The sequence below is a fragment of the Anastrepha ludens genome, chromosome 4, assembly GCF_028408465.1.
Source record: "Anastrepha ludens isolate Willacy chromosome 4, idAnaLude1.1, whole genome shotgun sequence".
Lineage (NCBI taxonomy): Eukaryota > Metazoa > Arthropoda > Insecta > Diptera > Tephritidae > Anastrepha > Anastrepha ludens.
The window spans coordinates 59,320,626-59,335,926 of record NC_071500.1 but is presented as its reverse complement, the minus strand read 5'-3'; the positions used below and the strand labels follow the sequence as shown (position 1 = coordinate 59,335,926).

General features: G+C 34.5%; 3 protein-coding genes across 4 annotated transcripts; 2 read left to right on the top strand and 1 right to left on the bottom strand.

The window, feature by feature from the left end:
- The first annotated feature begins 4,000 nt into the window (after window positions 1–4,000).
- LOC128862526 (SOSS complex subunit C homolog) lies at window positions 4,001–4,689 on the top strand. The gene is made up of 3 exons (XM_054101204.1): window positions 4,001–4,133; window positions 4,200–4,306; window positions 4,365–4,689. Exons 1-3 carry the CDS (start codon window positions 4,100–4,102, stop codon window positions 4,551–4,553), a joined length of 330 nt encoding a protein of 109 aa, XP_053957179.1. The 5' UTR covers window positions 4,001–4,099; the 3' UTR covers window positions 4,554–4,689.
- Window positions 4,557–6,811, top strand: LOC128862523 (rRNA N6-adenosine-methyltransferase Mettl5). Its single transcript, XM_054101202.1, has 4 exons — window positions 4,557–4,688; window positions 5,790–5,921; window positions 6,004–6,230; window positions 6,434–6,811. Exons 1-4 carry the CDS (start codon window positions 4,557–4,559, stop codon window positions 6,591–6,593), a joined length of 651 nt encoding a protein of 216 aa, XP_053957177.1. The 3' UTR covers window positions 6,594–6,811.
- A 1,283-nt stretch (window positions 6,812–8,094) lies between these two features.
- LOC128862521 (probable E3 ubiquitin-protein ligase HERC4) lies at window positions 8,095–12,988 on the bottom strand. 2 transcript variants are annotated; one of them, XM_054101200.1, is made up of 16 exons: window positions 12,850–12,988; window positions 12,534–12,729; window positions 12,320–12,482; window positions 11,888–12,124; window positions 11,249–11,826; window positions 11,037–11,182; window positions 10,724–10,982; window positions 10,328–10,642; window positions 10,079–10,252; window positions 9,896–10,015; window positions 9,698–9,835; window positions 9,056–9,516; window positions 8,901–8,988; window positions 8,708–8,845; window positions 8,521–8,634; window positions 8,095–8,457 (listed from the first exon to the last, which is right to left on the bottom strand). In XM_054101200.1, exons 2-16 carry the CDS (start codon window positions 12,600–12,602, stop codon window positions 8,305–8,307), a joined length of 3,153 nt encoding a protein of 1,050 aa, XP_053957175.1. In that variant the 5' UTR covers window positions 12,603–12,729; window positions 12,850–12,988; the 3' UTR covers window positions 8,095–8,304. The 2 variants fall into 2 exon arrangements, with proteins under 2 accessions (XP_053957175.1, XP_053957173.1); XM_054101198.1 differs by having other exon boundaries at window positions 12,867–12,988.
- Between the last annotated feature and the right edge of the window lie 2,313 nt (window positions 12,989–15,301).

Sequence of the window (15,301 nt, the reverse complement as noted above, 5' to 3'; positions counted from 1 at the left end):
AAATTAGAGTTTGGTATAGAAAATCTTCATGTCATTTCCACTCAAAGGGATAAACTGACGAAAAATCCGAGGCGCATTCATTAAAGGTGGTGACAAATAATCAATTCGCCTTGTTTCATTCTGAGCTAACAGCCACATGGACACGGCGAAAGAAAAAAAAAACATCTCAGCTGACTTACTAGTACCATCTTTAATAGATTCGCCTTGCAAAAAATCCAAGATAAATATTGAAGCCAAGCCACATTCAACAAGGTAGAAGTGATTTAGAAATTTTCCTTTTTTGAACTGTGACTCATTGTTAACCCTTCAGAAGTAGCAATATCAATTTTTTATTGAGTTGTGCGACTGCTTTTAAACAATTAAACTAATCGGAATTACGAATGGTGGGTTGATGTGTGGGAAGCGCCAGGACAATAAACTTGTGCGTTTTTTTAAGCTTCATAATTTTTAAGTTAAACGCCAACGTAGGGCAAATAGCTGCGGTGTTTTAATAAGAAGATCACACCATATGTGCGAAAATCATTAAGCTCGATTTAGCCGAGGCAACCGTTGAAGCAACGTGTTGCCTTTGTTTAAGGTCGCAACGTCCGTTGCTTCAATCTCAGTATTGTGTAAAACTGTGGTGCAGGAAAGGTACAAGCGGAAGATACGTCAAATCAAATTTTTTAAATGATCGACGAAATACGTAAAATTACTTCTCTTATTATAATTGATGAACTTTTGTACGAAAATGAGGAAGAAGAGATGCAACAAAAGAAGAGAAAAAAAATTTGGTCCAAAAATTGGCTTTTAAAAAAAAATCGAATTTTCGAACGAGAGGCTGCTGAAAGAACTGAAGGAAAATGAGCCAGCGGACTATAAAAATTACATAAGGATGGACGAAGCCCTGTTTAGAAAATTGTTGGACTTCGTAAAGGCCAAAATAACGAAACAAGATACCATAGTGAGAAAGGCAATATCAGCAGAAATTAGACTGGCAATAACTTTGCGGTATCTTGCAAAAGGAAACTCTTTAGCGGACTTGAAACTTTTATAAATTTTATTGTATTCATTTTTTAATTGTTCGTATGCTTTTTTTCTAAAATTTTTATTTTCATATTTTTCACTACTTATATCCCACAGCTCTCTCAAATTTTTATATTCGTTAATAAAATTAACATAATTTTCATTATTTTCAATTGCCATTTTTTCCTTTTTCACTTTATTTTACTCCGCACGAACCTTCTTCAGAGAACGTTAAATATAGAGAAGTCTTAATGACAGGAAAGTGTTCATTTTCGAGGGGTACTCGTCTCGCGAAGGCAATTTCACCACAGACACATTTTTCAACAAAAATTAACAGTAAGGGGCTGAATTATGTAAATTTAGCAGCAGTCGATAAGAATTTGTTGGTGATTAGAAGCAAAGAATGCTAGGTAGCTTTTTAATATGACCTATATATTTGAATTTCTCCAAATCATCCAAATTATGTATATGTTATGTCTGTCTGTCTGGTGTCTGTAAAACTTTGTTGAATTCCCTTCAACTGAATCAAAATCCTCTATAGCAAACGCTTCATTACCAGGCGCACAGGAAGATGGCATATGCAAATGTAAATTTGTGAATTTATATACATTTGCGCATATGTATATGCTGTGTGTATGTGTGCTCACCAGTCACAGCTCAAGATAAAACGGTAAAACTTCGCAAGAAATCCAGCGCGCACTCATGGCGCAGCGCATATTCATAGGCACAGCATTGTACATATACACATATTTACGTACATATATTGATGCATACATATGTACGAAGCCGCGGGCACTCGACTTGACAAAAATTGAAGATTTATCAAATATTGGCAAATAATTCTACGCGAAATATTCCAATATTGACTATTTTCGAATTGTCGAGAAAATTGGCATATGGGCGGCTCGTTTTATGAATGAAAGTTCTTGCTCTTAGAACTATGAGCTCGAATTTATCAATGAATTTTTTGAAGATGAGTTTTTGTTGCACAGTACAATAGTTGAAACTGTTCGGCGCCGCCGCGACTGTTCAGCGCTATGGCAACTAGAATGATGGCCGCTACGCCTGCGTCTATGACTGCATTTTGTTCTTGTAGTCGCTAGGCATAGAATTTTAGCTTTGAACGCCATACGCATTTTGAGGAATAAAGCGAATGCTCTGTGTATGCGGTTGTATGTACATGCATATGTGTATATTAATAAGCATTGTTTTGCTTGAATTCAATATTTATATTTGCATATGCCATCTTCCTGTGTGCCTGGTAATGAAGCGTTTTGTATACAGAATTTTTTGATTTGTTTGAAGGGATATGGGCACCAAGTGTACATACGCACATACAAATATGTAATGAGTATTCAAAAGAAATTTGTTTTTAGCATTTGTGAGGCAGGAATTTGATCATTAGGTTATTTACATGAAATATAAGGCGATGCTCGTGATGTAGGTCATGTTGCTTCAGTGCACACATATGCGTGCAACATATACATATTTAATAAAGATGCAATTGAACTTAGTTGTCCCATATATGCAAATACGTTTCTTTGAAGTTTGCCTTTATTTATTTTAAAGTTTTATACTATCTAGAAAATGCATACATACAAATGTATGTATATTATTATTCCCTGTAATAAAATGTAAATTGAAAAAGATTTGGTTTGCCAAAGGAACAAATAAATGCATATTCAAATGTAAATACATATGTCGATATACCAAAACACTTGTATGCTATGAATTAATTTCGACTCAAAAAATTAGTAAAAATGTTCATCAAATTTGTTTAGTTTTAAATTTACTAAAACGCACATACCAAAATGTGAGAGGTCGTTTTATAATGTATTTTTTTAAATTAAATCAAAATATTAAAGTTACTTTATTTGATTTGGCGCATATAATAAATTCAATCATTTTTTCTTCATCACCTTTGTTTGAAAATACAAATTGAATAAATTTTCGTTTACCAAGGGAACATAAAAATGCACAAGCAAATGCCTTGCAAAATGCCGTCGGCATTCGTCAATTTGATTTCATACAGAAACCAAAAACTGAGCAGAGCCAATGTACTTGTACATAATTCACTGTAATCAGCCCTGTTAAGAACTTCCCCGCTGTCGAGTTAAGCGAGGTGAAATAGTGTTCGCGGTTTCACTTCATTTTTGACAATTCACACTATTCGTAGCTCGTGAGACTTCTCTATATTTAACGTTCTCTGCTATTCACATAGCCGAAATTGAGTGAAGCGAACGATAAAGCAAAGCGTAAAGAAGGGCCAAATAAGAAATTATACACACAGGCACACACTTTTTTGCCACGGCTTCATCAGCATAAAAGCGCAATAAGGTATTTTTATAATGCGTGCTTTCACAATTTAACAAGCGGCACTTCATCTTCATAGATAACTAATTTAAGAGTCACAAATCTTAAAATTACAATATTGACCAGCTATTCACTGAACAAACAAGGAATTTCTCTTCCTTTTGCCTGATTCATTTATTTGTACTGTATTATTCTAACTCACGATGTCATCCGGTTGTCGAAATAGCGAAAAATAATTTGGCGTTTTTCGAAAGGCGCCACCTTTAGTTTCCGTACACCATACGTGTAATCTATTTAGTTGCCAGTAAAATGTTTCGCCGCAACTGACGCAACCGACTCAATGCGTGGCAAGATGCATTCATCAAGTTTGACGTCAGCTCTTTTTCCAATACAAAACAAACAAACAAAAGGAGGAGAAAATACATGTTTGTGAAAATTCAGGGTTAATAATTTAATATTAAACATCCAAATACAGTTTATTTGTATTCTATCATTTGTAACAAAGCATTTATATTAAAAAAAACCATTGTATTGCCGGCATTTGATAATAATATCAAATTTCTGGGGGAAAAAATATAAATAAAGTATCCCATTTCGGATGCGCATATGTATGTAAATCCAAGACATTTCGTTACCGGCGATAAAAGTTGCATTTGTTTGATTGATGTATTAAATATTGTAGAGTAGTGGGACCACTTAAGACTCATGTTGCTTTTTGGTGAGCATTTTTTTTGATGACATTGTGTGCGCTAGTGGGAAGTATATACAACATTTAACGTTAATGGCGAATTTTCCTACATTGGGTGCCCAACAAGGTATGCACATGTTAAATAAACATTTTATTTTTGTTAAGGAACGCATGTGTTAAAATTTTCCTTCAGAAACCAATCGTAAAATTCTTGAGGATCTACAATTAAAAAAACAACTTTTGCAGAAAGGCAATATCCCGGGACTAGGAGGTGGAATTTCAACGAATACTCTTTACCAGGTATATGAGCTACTTCTTTGTTGTGAAAAAGTGTGGAATTTCAATTAAGTTTTTTTAGATTCCTGCTAGTCAACTTCTGCAATCGTCAGATTTTTCTCAAAGTAGCGGTTTAGCAAACGCACCCCGTTCAGTGTTTAATGCAACTACATCGACAACATTGGGATTTTTTGTATCGCAAGATTCTTATTACGGAAACACTTTCATACCTGTATTACCACGTCTCGATCCTCCACCACCGATGAACTAAACTATGGCGTGCATAAAGTTGAAAAAGTTGGAGGAGTATTTGCAATGTCTAGATAATTTTCAAAAACCGAAGATAAATCTGGAGCAGTACAACACTCCGCCGCACATAGCTAGTTGTGTGCTCTACAACATTCAGGTAAGAACTTAAGATCAATAAATTTTAAAATATAAGTAAGGTCACAACCATTGCATTGATTATTTTGCATGTAGGAATAAATCTAGTAAAGTCCAAGCGATTTGCAGTTGTTACAATTTTACTACAGGTAAATATGTATATAAATATAAACTGCCTTTTGCATGCTTGTCCAATTGGATAGGGGTTTTTGCTTCGTGTTAGAATCGATTCAATTATACTTACCGCGGGTCGAAATGCTTCCAAAACCTAGTAATACTTATTACATTCCCATTACATTGTATTTAACCCATATAACATATGTTGCATTTTTTCTATTGTCAAATCCTAAATAGTTGTTATTGAATTGTAGTCACTTCAAAGATATATGAATATTTGACCGAATGAGGAAATATATATTATATTCCGAGAATAGGGAAATTTTAGCTTGCCGACACTCTTCATTGTACACCTCTGCTCACACAATTAAGTTACTAGGAAGTAAAATTAAAAAAAAAGGCATGCGATAGGTTTTACTATTTTCTATGTTTTGTGTTAAAGCGAGTTTGTTTTTGAAAGATCAAAACGGCTTTGTTCACTTATACTTTTCACTTAAATTAATTAATTTTAGTGCGTCTAGACTATTCGCTACAGAATTATGTAATTATTAACCATTGTGTAGGAAAGTAAGATCATATGGAATCGGATTCTAACAAAATATTAACAGTGTAAGGTATAGAGTTTATCAAAATATAAATAATTTTATTGTAGCGTACATTTTTTTCCAGATAATATGAGCACAAAATATTTGAGGCGTGCGTCTTGATGTTGTTCCACAAATTGATGAAGTTAAATTTAAAAAAATTCGTAGCAATATATGTATATACATTTAAGATAAGTTGTTGTTGGCTTAATTATATAGGCCCAAGTTTATATATAATATATAACACAAAAGATCGTTTAGGTCGTAGGCATACGTATATGCATGTACATATGTGCATATTCTTTTATTCTACATAAACTGAATGACTATTGTGGTTGTGCTCTTTTCTAACATTTCTGTAAAAGTTTTAAGTATGGTATTTATACAATATTTTTTCGCTCATGTATCCTTCTTTGCTTCAGACATTATATGGCGATATCGAAGGAAAGTATGTTGGCGACCTAGGTTGTGGCTGCGGCATGCTAAGTATTGGCTCATTTCTCCTCGGTGCTGGAATGACCATTGGTTTCGAAATCGATGATGATGCCTTAAATGTAATTAATATCAAATAACGTACTTATACAATTAAAAAAAATATATACATAAATTAATGTTTTGTTTTGTCTACTTACAAAGATATTTCAAGCCAATGTGAGCGAAATGGAATTGCCGAATATAGATTGTGTTTTATGTGACGTACTGACTTTGCCTAACAGTAAAAATTGGGAAAATACTTTTGACACCATCGTTACCAATCCACCTTTCGGAACGAAAAATAACATTGGAATAGATATGAGTTTTGTTCAGACTGGCATAGCTCTATCTTCCGGAGCGGTTTATTCATTTCATAAAAGTTCAACACGGTATAGACAAATATTCTATATATCCATTTGCTTCAATACCATTACAACTTAAAATTTTAAGCCCTCCATGATTCGATTAAGTGTTTTTTTTTTGTTAGTATACTACATAACTTTTGTTTTTAGGTTATCAGTCTTTCAGCAGCAAAACTAAACCAAATATTGAAGATTTATACTATAATTAATTTTTTTTTTAATCTTAACAGCGACTACATTCACAAAAAGGTTAAGGATTGGAACGTCAAGGGCAACGTGGTTGCAGAGCTCAAATATAATATCGATACCTGCTATTCTTTTCACAAAAGCAAGAGCGTTGACATAAATGTGGACTTTTGGAGATTTGATGTGTCTGAGAAAAATGTCTGATCCGAATGCCACAACCTTAAAAATCAAACAATCTTACTATAATTTTTATTTTAAATATTATTATATACATATGGGAGTTTATGCGTTAAGTTCAAATCATAGTGTTTGGTGACCGCTCATTGTTCCTTCTTAACACTTGTAGCATTTGTTCAAAAGCATTTATAAAAATATCAAACTATTTAACCGATATCGGTAAAGTAGTGATATGAGAAACAATTCTTATATTCGTTTCAATACAATGGATAGTGCTTGCTAAAGGCGTTGTTATTGTTTTATCAGTATTAGCTATTATCTCTTTATTACCATGGATAACTTATTACTTCAGCATACGCTGCTAGTTTGGTCGTCGCTATGATGACAAAAAAAAATTCGTTTTCCACCACGATGTTTTTTGCGTATTGTTTGTAGCGGTTTGGCTATTTGGGCGTATGCATATATGAAAGACGAACTCATAGGTGATTTCGGTAGAGCAATCACAACATTTACATGTATTTCGCTTTTGTAATTTTTCGCAAGCTAAAAAAAAAAACCAAAAAAATCGCCCGGTCTACCTAAGTTACTTTCAACGAATTCGCCTTGAATTTATGTATATATGTACTTTATATTCATCGGCCAAGGCATTGTCACTACATGCAAGTTTTTATGCTTCTCTTAGGAGATTTCTTGAGCAATTCAATATTTTGTTGTTATAACATATTTTTTTGACGCAATTGGTGCATTAAATATTTTGCCATTCTAAAAATTGAATCTGCATACGCTTGAGTTTGGAATCCTTTTGGCATCTTGTTATTTTTTTAGAACCACTGTTCTGGTGGCATTAGGATACTAGGTAAATGCTTGAAGTTCTGATACACATACATGGACGTATACTTTATATGTTTCATCATATTTTCAGATTCCACTTCACTTAAATTAGTGTATATATATATTATATGGCGGCCGCCGTAGCACAGAGGGTTGGTGCATGACCTCCATTCAGAAGTGCCTAGACTCGATTCTCTGGGCTAGAAACATTAAATGGTAGAAAAAATTTGCTTGTAATAAAATGCACTGGCAAACCTCCGAGTGCATTTTTGTCCTGGGAAAGCTCCTCGAAAAAAAAAACATCCGCCGTTCGGAGTTTAAAACTGTAGGCTCCTCCATTTGTAGAAAAATATCAAGACGTGCACCACAAATAGGAGAAGGAGCTCGGTCGAGCACCCAATAAAGGAAGTAAGCGCCAATAATATACATACATGCTCTGCCCTAAAAGATCTATATTATTTGTTGGATTCTTGGATTGTTGGACACTTGGAAGAAGTGCAATCATTTTTGTTCATAGTGACCACAGCGAAGGTGGCCCACTACTGATTTCTCTTTCCTATTCACATAGAAATATTTACTTGTATTTATTTAACTTTTTCAAAGACCTGAATTTCTTAAATTCTATTTTTTACTTAATTTTTTCGGCCATGCACTGGACATCATATTGTTCCATATCCTCAATAATGTAATGTATCCGTTTTCATTTAACCCAAAACTTCCAATACATTTATTATTTGCAACAGTTTCAATACAAATTTTGATCAAACACAAATTTAAATTTTTTATCAATGCTAAAAACAACCGATCAAGAACAACGAAAATGTTACTACTTACAGCAAATTTTTGTTTGATGAAAATGTTTCATTATTCTTAAGGTAAGTTTGGTTTTGAATTTTTTATTTATAAGTCATACTAGACTAAAACCCTGAGTTTGTTGAATGGCTTGAAGCAACTTATACTTTAAACGCTCTTTAGTTTTGTAACGAGGCAAATCTAATAGATTAAAACACGTATGCGCTACGGGGAGAAACCGTTCGTCAGTTGTTGGTTGAATACAAATCTGAAAAATATAAGTACATATGTTATGAATAATGAGCATAAATTATAAAAGGAAATTATCTACTTTGATTGCTTTCATTCCTTGAATAGGAATACGATCGCTTCCTGTCAAATATAGTAAGAACTTTTTCTTTTCGCTTTCCGGAAAGTCATGGAAAACTTCCCAAAACCACCGTATCTGTTAAGAGTCACAAATGAAATTGTATTAAGTGTTAGTTGTTGTTCGTTTTTGGTACAACATATGAACTAACCGTCTGATCTCCAGAATTGTAACCATTTTTATATTCACATTGCAGCTCAAACGCTTGCCAATCGTACTCTTCGTTTCCTACAACAACCGCCATCAATTCATCAGGTTTGAATATTTGTAATACCCGTCCCCAGCATACCTATATGGTTTCAATTATTATTTTTTCAAACTTTGTATGTAATTGTCAAAGGTACCTTCATAAATCCTTTACGAAACGCGCTAAATTGTGTTTCCACTGCTTTGTTAAATATAAAATCAACATATAAATCCACGAACTCTTTTCTGTAAAAAATTATTAGATTATATATTTAGACCATATTTTAGTAGAAAATAACTAAAGCTAACTTACCTATTTTCCAAAGTTACAGTTGTTTGACTTCCGTTCGGTTTTAATTCCTCCGTTTTCGATTCTCCGAAAATATCACGACTTATTTCAAAATTTAAATTGAAAACTTCTTCGAAATCAATTTGATCGTAATTTAAAATGGATTCCATAGAATTAGCCAACGTTGGTGAAATGTCGCGCAAATCACCAAGATCAACAGGCTCATCAAGCAGTTTTTTATAAAGCGCCAACGGGAATGGCAAATTTATTATTATAAAATTGTATATCGCTAGGCCACAAATTACACCAATTAAGAAGTACATATCTTCGGTTTCAAATGTTACATCAGCGAACCACAGAGCGCGTGAGTTTTCGAATTCTTTAAACATTCCGTATTTTGGGTCTAAAAGATCTCTTAGTAAGAGCATGAAAAATTCTTTTCGTACACCGCCAGCATCTTCGGCTTCTTCACCATGAAATTTTATCTGTTCAAAATAAATTATATCAGTACATAAATAAAATTGTGAACTTGAAAATTTTGTGTTTAGGACTTTTGTTCAACCCCTTAAATTTTTTGAAGTTAACTTTAGGCTCTTATGAAAATGTTTTCCGTATTTTGATTACAAAAAAAAACTTTACGAAAAAACTTTATTTGACTATACATACTTTTAGTGGTTTTTTCAAGTCACTCTGATTATATTGCATTATTTCTCGTAAAGTATCTTGCACCAAGTTCTCGCGAGAAACATTCAACACAATAAACTGCGAAATAGGCGTCCCAAATGTTAGTAAGGAAAGTATACCCTGTAAGAAAAATAAGCAGGATAAGTTCTTGGTCTTTACTGAAATTCATTGTAAATTTACCGAATTAGCAGCATTTTGCATGGCAGTATGCATTTGAATAGCTTGATCCGTCTGCAGAAGTGTAGTTTTAGCTGATGCATTGAACAAAAACGGATAATTACAGATATTAAAAGAATCTGGCTGCAATTAAAAACGGGACTTAACTACTTTGCAGTATATTGCTACCTTTTCTTATTAACTTACATTTTTTTCGAAGAGCCAATGTATATAATCTTGTTGGATATCGACATAATCTGTCAGCTCTGGCCAGTGGAAAATGTCGTAATCAACTTTTTCTGCACGTTCTTTATGATTAATTCGGTGAAGCACAACTAGCAAATTTAAAGCTGCTGACAAATTCGAGTTATAAGTAACGAGCTGAATGAGAAGAATATATACAAGTAAGAAATTATGTTGCGAAATTACGCACACTCGTAAAGAGTTTTTAATTACCTTCTTTTCAAAGCTACCACCGGAGTTAGCAGATATTCTAAAGCTGATTATATGGGCCACCACGTTTTTGTAGTTGGATACCAAGCTTTCAAACCAATCAAGTGGTGTATGTGCCCACCACATTATAACAATTTTTCTCGGTATTTCTTTGAGTCGAAGAACAGCATTGCTGAAGGGTGTATGTAGATTTTCATAGTTTTTAGAATTAACAAATTCATGATATAAAGGCAATATTAAATAAATTCTTAAAGTTTCAACATCCGCCGGTGATGGCATTAACGATGCAATTATTTCATTTGTAATTTTGTCCCAAATCTGGAAAGAATTGAAAATTTTTTAAAATATGTTAGGTAAACTCCAAAATTATGAAAAGTTAAATTCAATAATTGCACTTACGATTTGCTTAAGGCTTTCATGTTCTACTTTGCGTATGTTATCAAATGTCTGTTTAACTTCTGCCAAATCTACTCCAGGTTGCTTTGACGTACAACAGAAATGCTTGTTTTCTAACAAGAAAGAACCATTTATACAAGCTTGGCTTTTAAAAATCACTTCAATGGTTGTTAGTAAATCCAAATCAATTGAGGAATTCTTTTCAATCGTTGCACACTGTTCCGCTAATTCACTAGTTAAACACATGATTTGAGACTTAGGTCTGGAAAACAAAATCAAATAAATAAATTGTGATTTGACGACTGGAAAAATATACTCATAAATGCGAAAATCCACCGTAGGCATATTAGACGTAGTTACAAACGAATTATTACCACCACAAAAGATTTGTCGTATTAAGAAATCTGTGTCTAGATTTTCTTTGGGCTCAATATTTAGTAGTTTTGAACAGCTGGGAGATACCTAAAATGAGAAGGCATTCGATTTTATCGTAGAGCTGAGTTTTTTAAATATATGCATGTAATTTACCCAAGGCCCAACTATAACTTGCGGCAGCGAACAAATATTCACTTTGCTTGCCCCAAACTGTCCAAAACACCCTAAACCAAATCCGTAGACCCGACCTCGAGATGGCACTAAGCCTAGTGTATGTTTCGCGCCACAAGAAATTTGCGTTACGGTGCTACCCATTAGCTCCGTTACTTTTCGAGGCAGAACTTCGTTCATGTTGCCGCCATGACCAAGTTGGCCATACGACCCTTTACCACAAGTAAATACTCCTCCGTCGTTCGTTAAAAATACAGAGAATTGTTCCCCACAGGAAATGTAACGCACACAAAGGCTGCGTAGTGTTCTTAGCTGCGTTGGAAAATGTCTTTGCGTACAGTCATTCAGCCCCAATTGTCCGCAATTGTTCCGTCCCCAACCAAATACAGCCCCAGATTTTGAGATAATGAACGAGTGATTGTCTCCGCATGCAATAAAAGCAATGGGAATCCCCACCAATGAGTCTACTAATCGGGGATGAGCAGAGTGGGCCAATTCATTTGGCGGCGAGAGGCCCAATTGCCCATAAATATTTGAACCCCAAGAATACAAGGCGCCACCTACAAATAAAAACAAATTCTAAAAATACTTTAAAATCAATACTTATTATTGCACACTTACAATTAGTTAGTGCAAGGCAGTGGTTATATCCACTTGCGATTTGAATAACAGTCTGAGTAGCAAGTTTCTTGACAATTTTTGGTGAACGCACAATATCGGATCCATCGGGAAGTGCTAGTTGACCATAATCGTTATGACCCCAGCTGTATAGTTGACCCCACTCACTGAGCGCCAATGAATGCCTTGCACCACAACTTATTTTCGTAATCACAGTATTTTCGAGATCATTTATGAGTTCTGAAATGTTAATATTCGTGCTAGTTCGAGAATGACTATAAACTACAACAATGACAATATATAAGTTGTGGTTTGTGGTTTCGCGATTGCTTTTAATAAGTAGGCATCGCGGTTTTTTAGTTCAAAAATATCTTTGGGGTTTGCTATCGCACGCAAACACCATTATAATTTCTTATATCTATTGTAATCACATACGTGGCCTAGTCGTCATCTGTTGGTGGCCCAATTGACCAAAATCATTACAGCCGCAAGAATATATTTTTCCATCTGCAGTCAAGAACACTGTATGCTCTAAGCCACATCCTATGCTGGTCACTACGCTTTCTGGTTTCCAGGGTATTTCTCGTGGATCCAAAATCTAAATAAAACACGTGTCATTATATTTTTATTCTAAAACATCCAATATAACCTTTTCTTCCTCAATGTCGCCAAGTCCAAGTTCGCCATGTTCTGTGTTGCCCCAGCAAAATATAGACATGATTTATATTGTCGATTCCTCCTTAGCGCTAATCTTTCTCCTCTTTTAAAATGTTGATAACATTTTCCAACTATCTAAACTTTTTTGTTATATTTTGCGGTCTTAATTTGCACCGATAGTTTTTGGTCTGAAATAATAGAGGATTATTATACATTGAGGCTTTCAGTTATTTGATGTTCATTAATAATTCGATTTGAAAATTTATGTAAATCCCTAAAGAAAAAGATTCACGCGAATATTTGGATACCAAAACTTAAATAAAACCTTTAATTTGAACTTCTGGTTGACAATATTTATACAAAATAGAAAAAAACTATTAACGTTCCCCGCAAACAGTGACTTTCCTATTTTGCACAGTTTCGCTTTCGCATTTCTAAGAAGCCGAAATGAAAACAAACCTGAAAAAAACTGACAACGAACGATAAGTGCTGGTAAACAAATTTTAAATATTGGATGGGTAGCATTGAAGAGTTGCAGAGGTCGATTTTTATGTAAATAAGTACATACGAGAAAAAAAACTCTTCTAAGCGATGTTTTAATTAAAAAGTCCCCTAAGACAAGACTGGGTCTCCATTACAACCATGAAAATGTTGCTCCTAATATCTGAGTGCGTGGGCCTAGTCTAAAAATTATTACACAAAAATGTAGGGAAATTTTTTAGTATAATTCAGCACGCTTTAAAAAATGTATGTAAAGCAGGCATAGAGGGATGTATCCCCACCTTACTCCTAAAAACCGCACCCTCCAGAGGCTTATAGTTTTTAAATAATTTAAAATAGTTAAAATTGTTTACTTTAGCGAAAAGTTGGTGTTGCCAGACACCTGAACTATGAAAGAAGTTCGTATGCAGACACGTTAACTGGAAGGATGTTTGTAAATCTGCAACATTTTTTGCTTCATTCTCAAAAAATTCCTTATTAAATACAAACATCGAAAAGCAACAAAAACCCCTTTATAAACACTCCTTATTGATAATACTTTTGATTTGGAGCTTTTTTTTACTAAATAATTCTTCACATTTTACTAAAATTCTCTTATTACAAATGTCCTAAACGTTTGTATTACCGTCCAAAATAAATGTGTGGGACGAACAGTAAAAGGAACGCAAGTGAGAAAAGAATAAACCGAAACAAGAAAAAACTCAATCAACCAAGAGGAAACAATTTTTATATATTACAATAATATTTTAGAAAATATAAAAAAGCGAATTCTATTTATTGAGGGTTATGATCCTGACAGTATTCGTGGGTTAAGGAATAAGTAAAGAAAACGCATCGTTTCGCTAGAAAAATACAAAAAATTAGATTCGATAGAACTTTTGTGGTTTTTAAAATGAGTGAAATTGACCTTTGGTCCCCGATAAAACAATTTTTAATAAATAATGAAATTTTCGAATAAAAAATCGCGCGAATTATAAAACATTAGTTAGACGCATTCCAACGATATTTTGGTATAATAAGCAGATACGGTCGAGTAACAATGAAACGCTTTTCATGGGGGTTCCCTAGGGTTCTATAGGAGGTTGGTACTCTTATACAGGAACGGCACACGAAGTGTAACCAACTTCAGACCGCTTCCGCGTGCATCAGTTGTCTGTTAGTTGGCTAAATGATAGTCCAGAGTATTGTTTACAAGGGCGCAGCAGCATTTTGCTGAGAGTAAACGCGAAAAAAGAAAATCAGTAATCGATTTCAAACGTAATAGTGTGATTGCATTATATTTGGTTGGAAAATCACAACCAGCGATTGTTCGTGAGCTCGAACACCTTAAAGTAGGTATATTAAGTTTTTGTTTATCGCAACATTACTCGTTGAAATCATACTGGTAGCATCGCGAAACGTCATGGAGGTGGTCATCAAAATACTGTAACGTCACTGAAATGGTTCAAAAAATGAAGAAGGCACTTGTGCGAAATCCCCGTCGAAGTGCCAATCAAATGGCGAAATAACCGAAAATATCTGTCCTTAGTATCCACCGCTTACTGAAAAATTATCTCAAAGTCAAGCCATACCACATCCAAAAGGCGCATGATCTCACACCAAAGCAGCAATGCTCTCAAATTCACTAGACGCGAATCCGATGGATTATTCTCTTTGGGCAATTTTGGAGAGCAAGGTCTAAACTAAAAGATTTACACGTCTCGAGGCGCAGAAAAAAGCCATTACCCGCGGGTGGGCCAAAATACTTGCAAGTCACATTCGGACAGCTGGCGTTTCGTTTCTGGACCTTCTCAAGGCCATATATATATACCTATATAATTGGCGCGTACACCCGTTTTGGGTGTTTGGCCGAGCTCCTCCTCCTATTTGTGGTGTGCGTCTTGATGTTGTTCCACAAATGGAGGGAGTTTTAAAGCCGACTCCGAACGGCAGATATTTTTTTATGAGGAGCTTTTTCATGGCAGGAATACACTCGGATGTTTGCCATTGCCTGCCGAGCGGCGACCGCTATTAGAAAAATGTTTTTATTAATTTTGGTTTCACCGGATTCGAACCGACGTTCTCTCTGTGAAGTGCGAATGGTAATCACGCACCAACCCATTCGGCTACTGCGGCCGCCATAGTCAAGGCAAAAGGAGGTAATGTCGAGCAAAAGTAAATTGATTCTTAATTTTGTATTATTTTCACACATTTTTTACTTTAAATTGAATAAAAGTAGATTTCCAAACTAATTTTATGGCCTATTTTTTAATTGGTAAC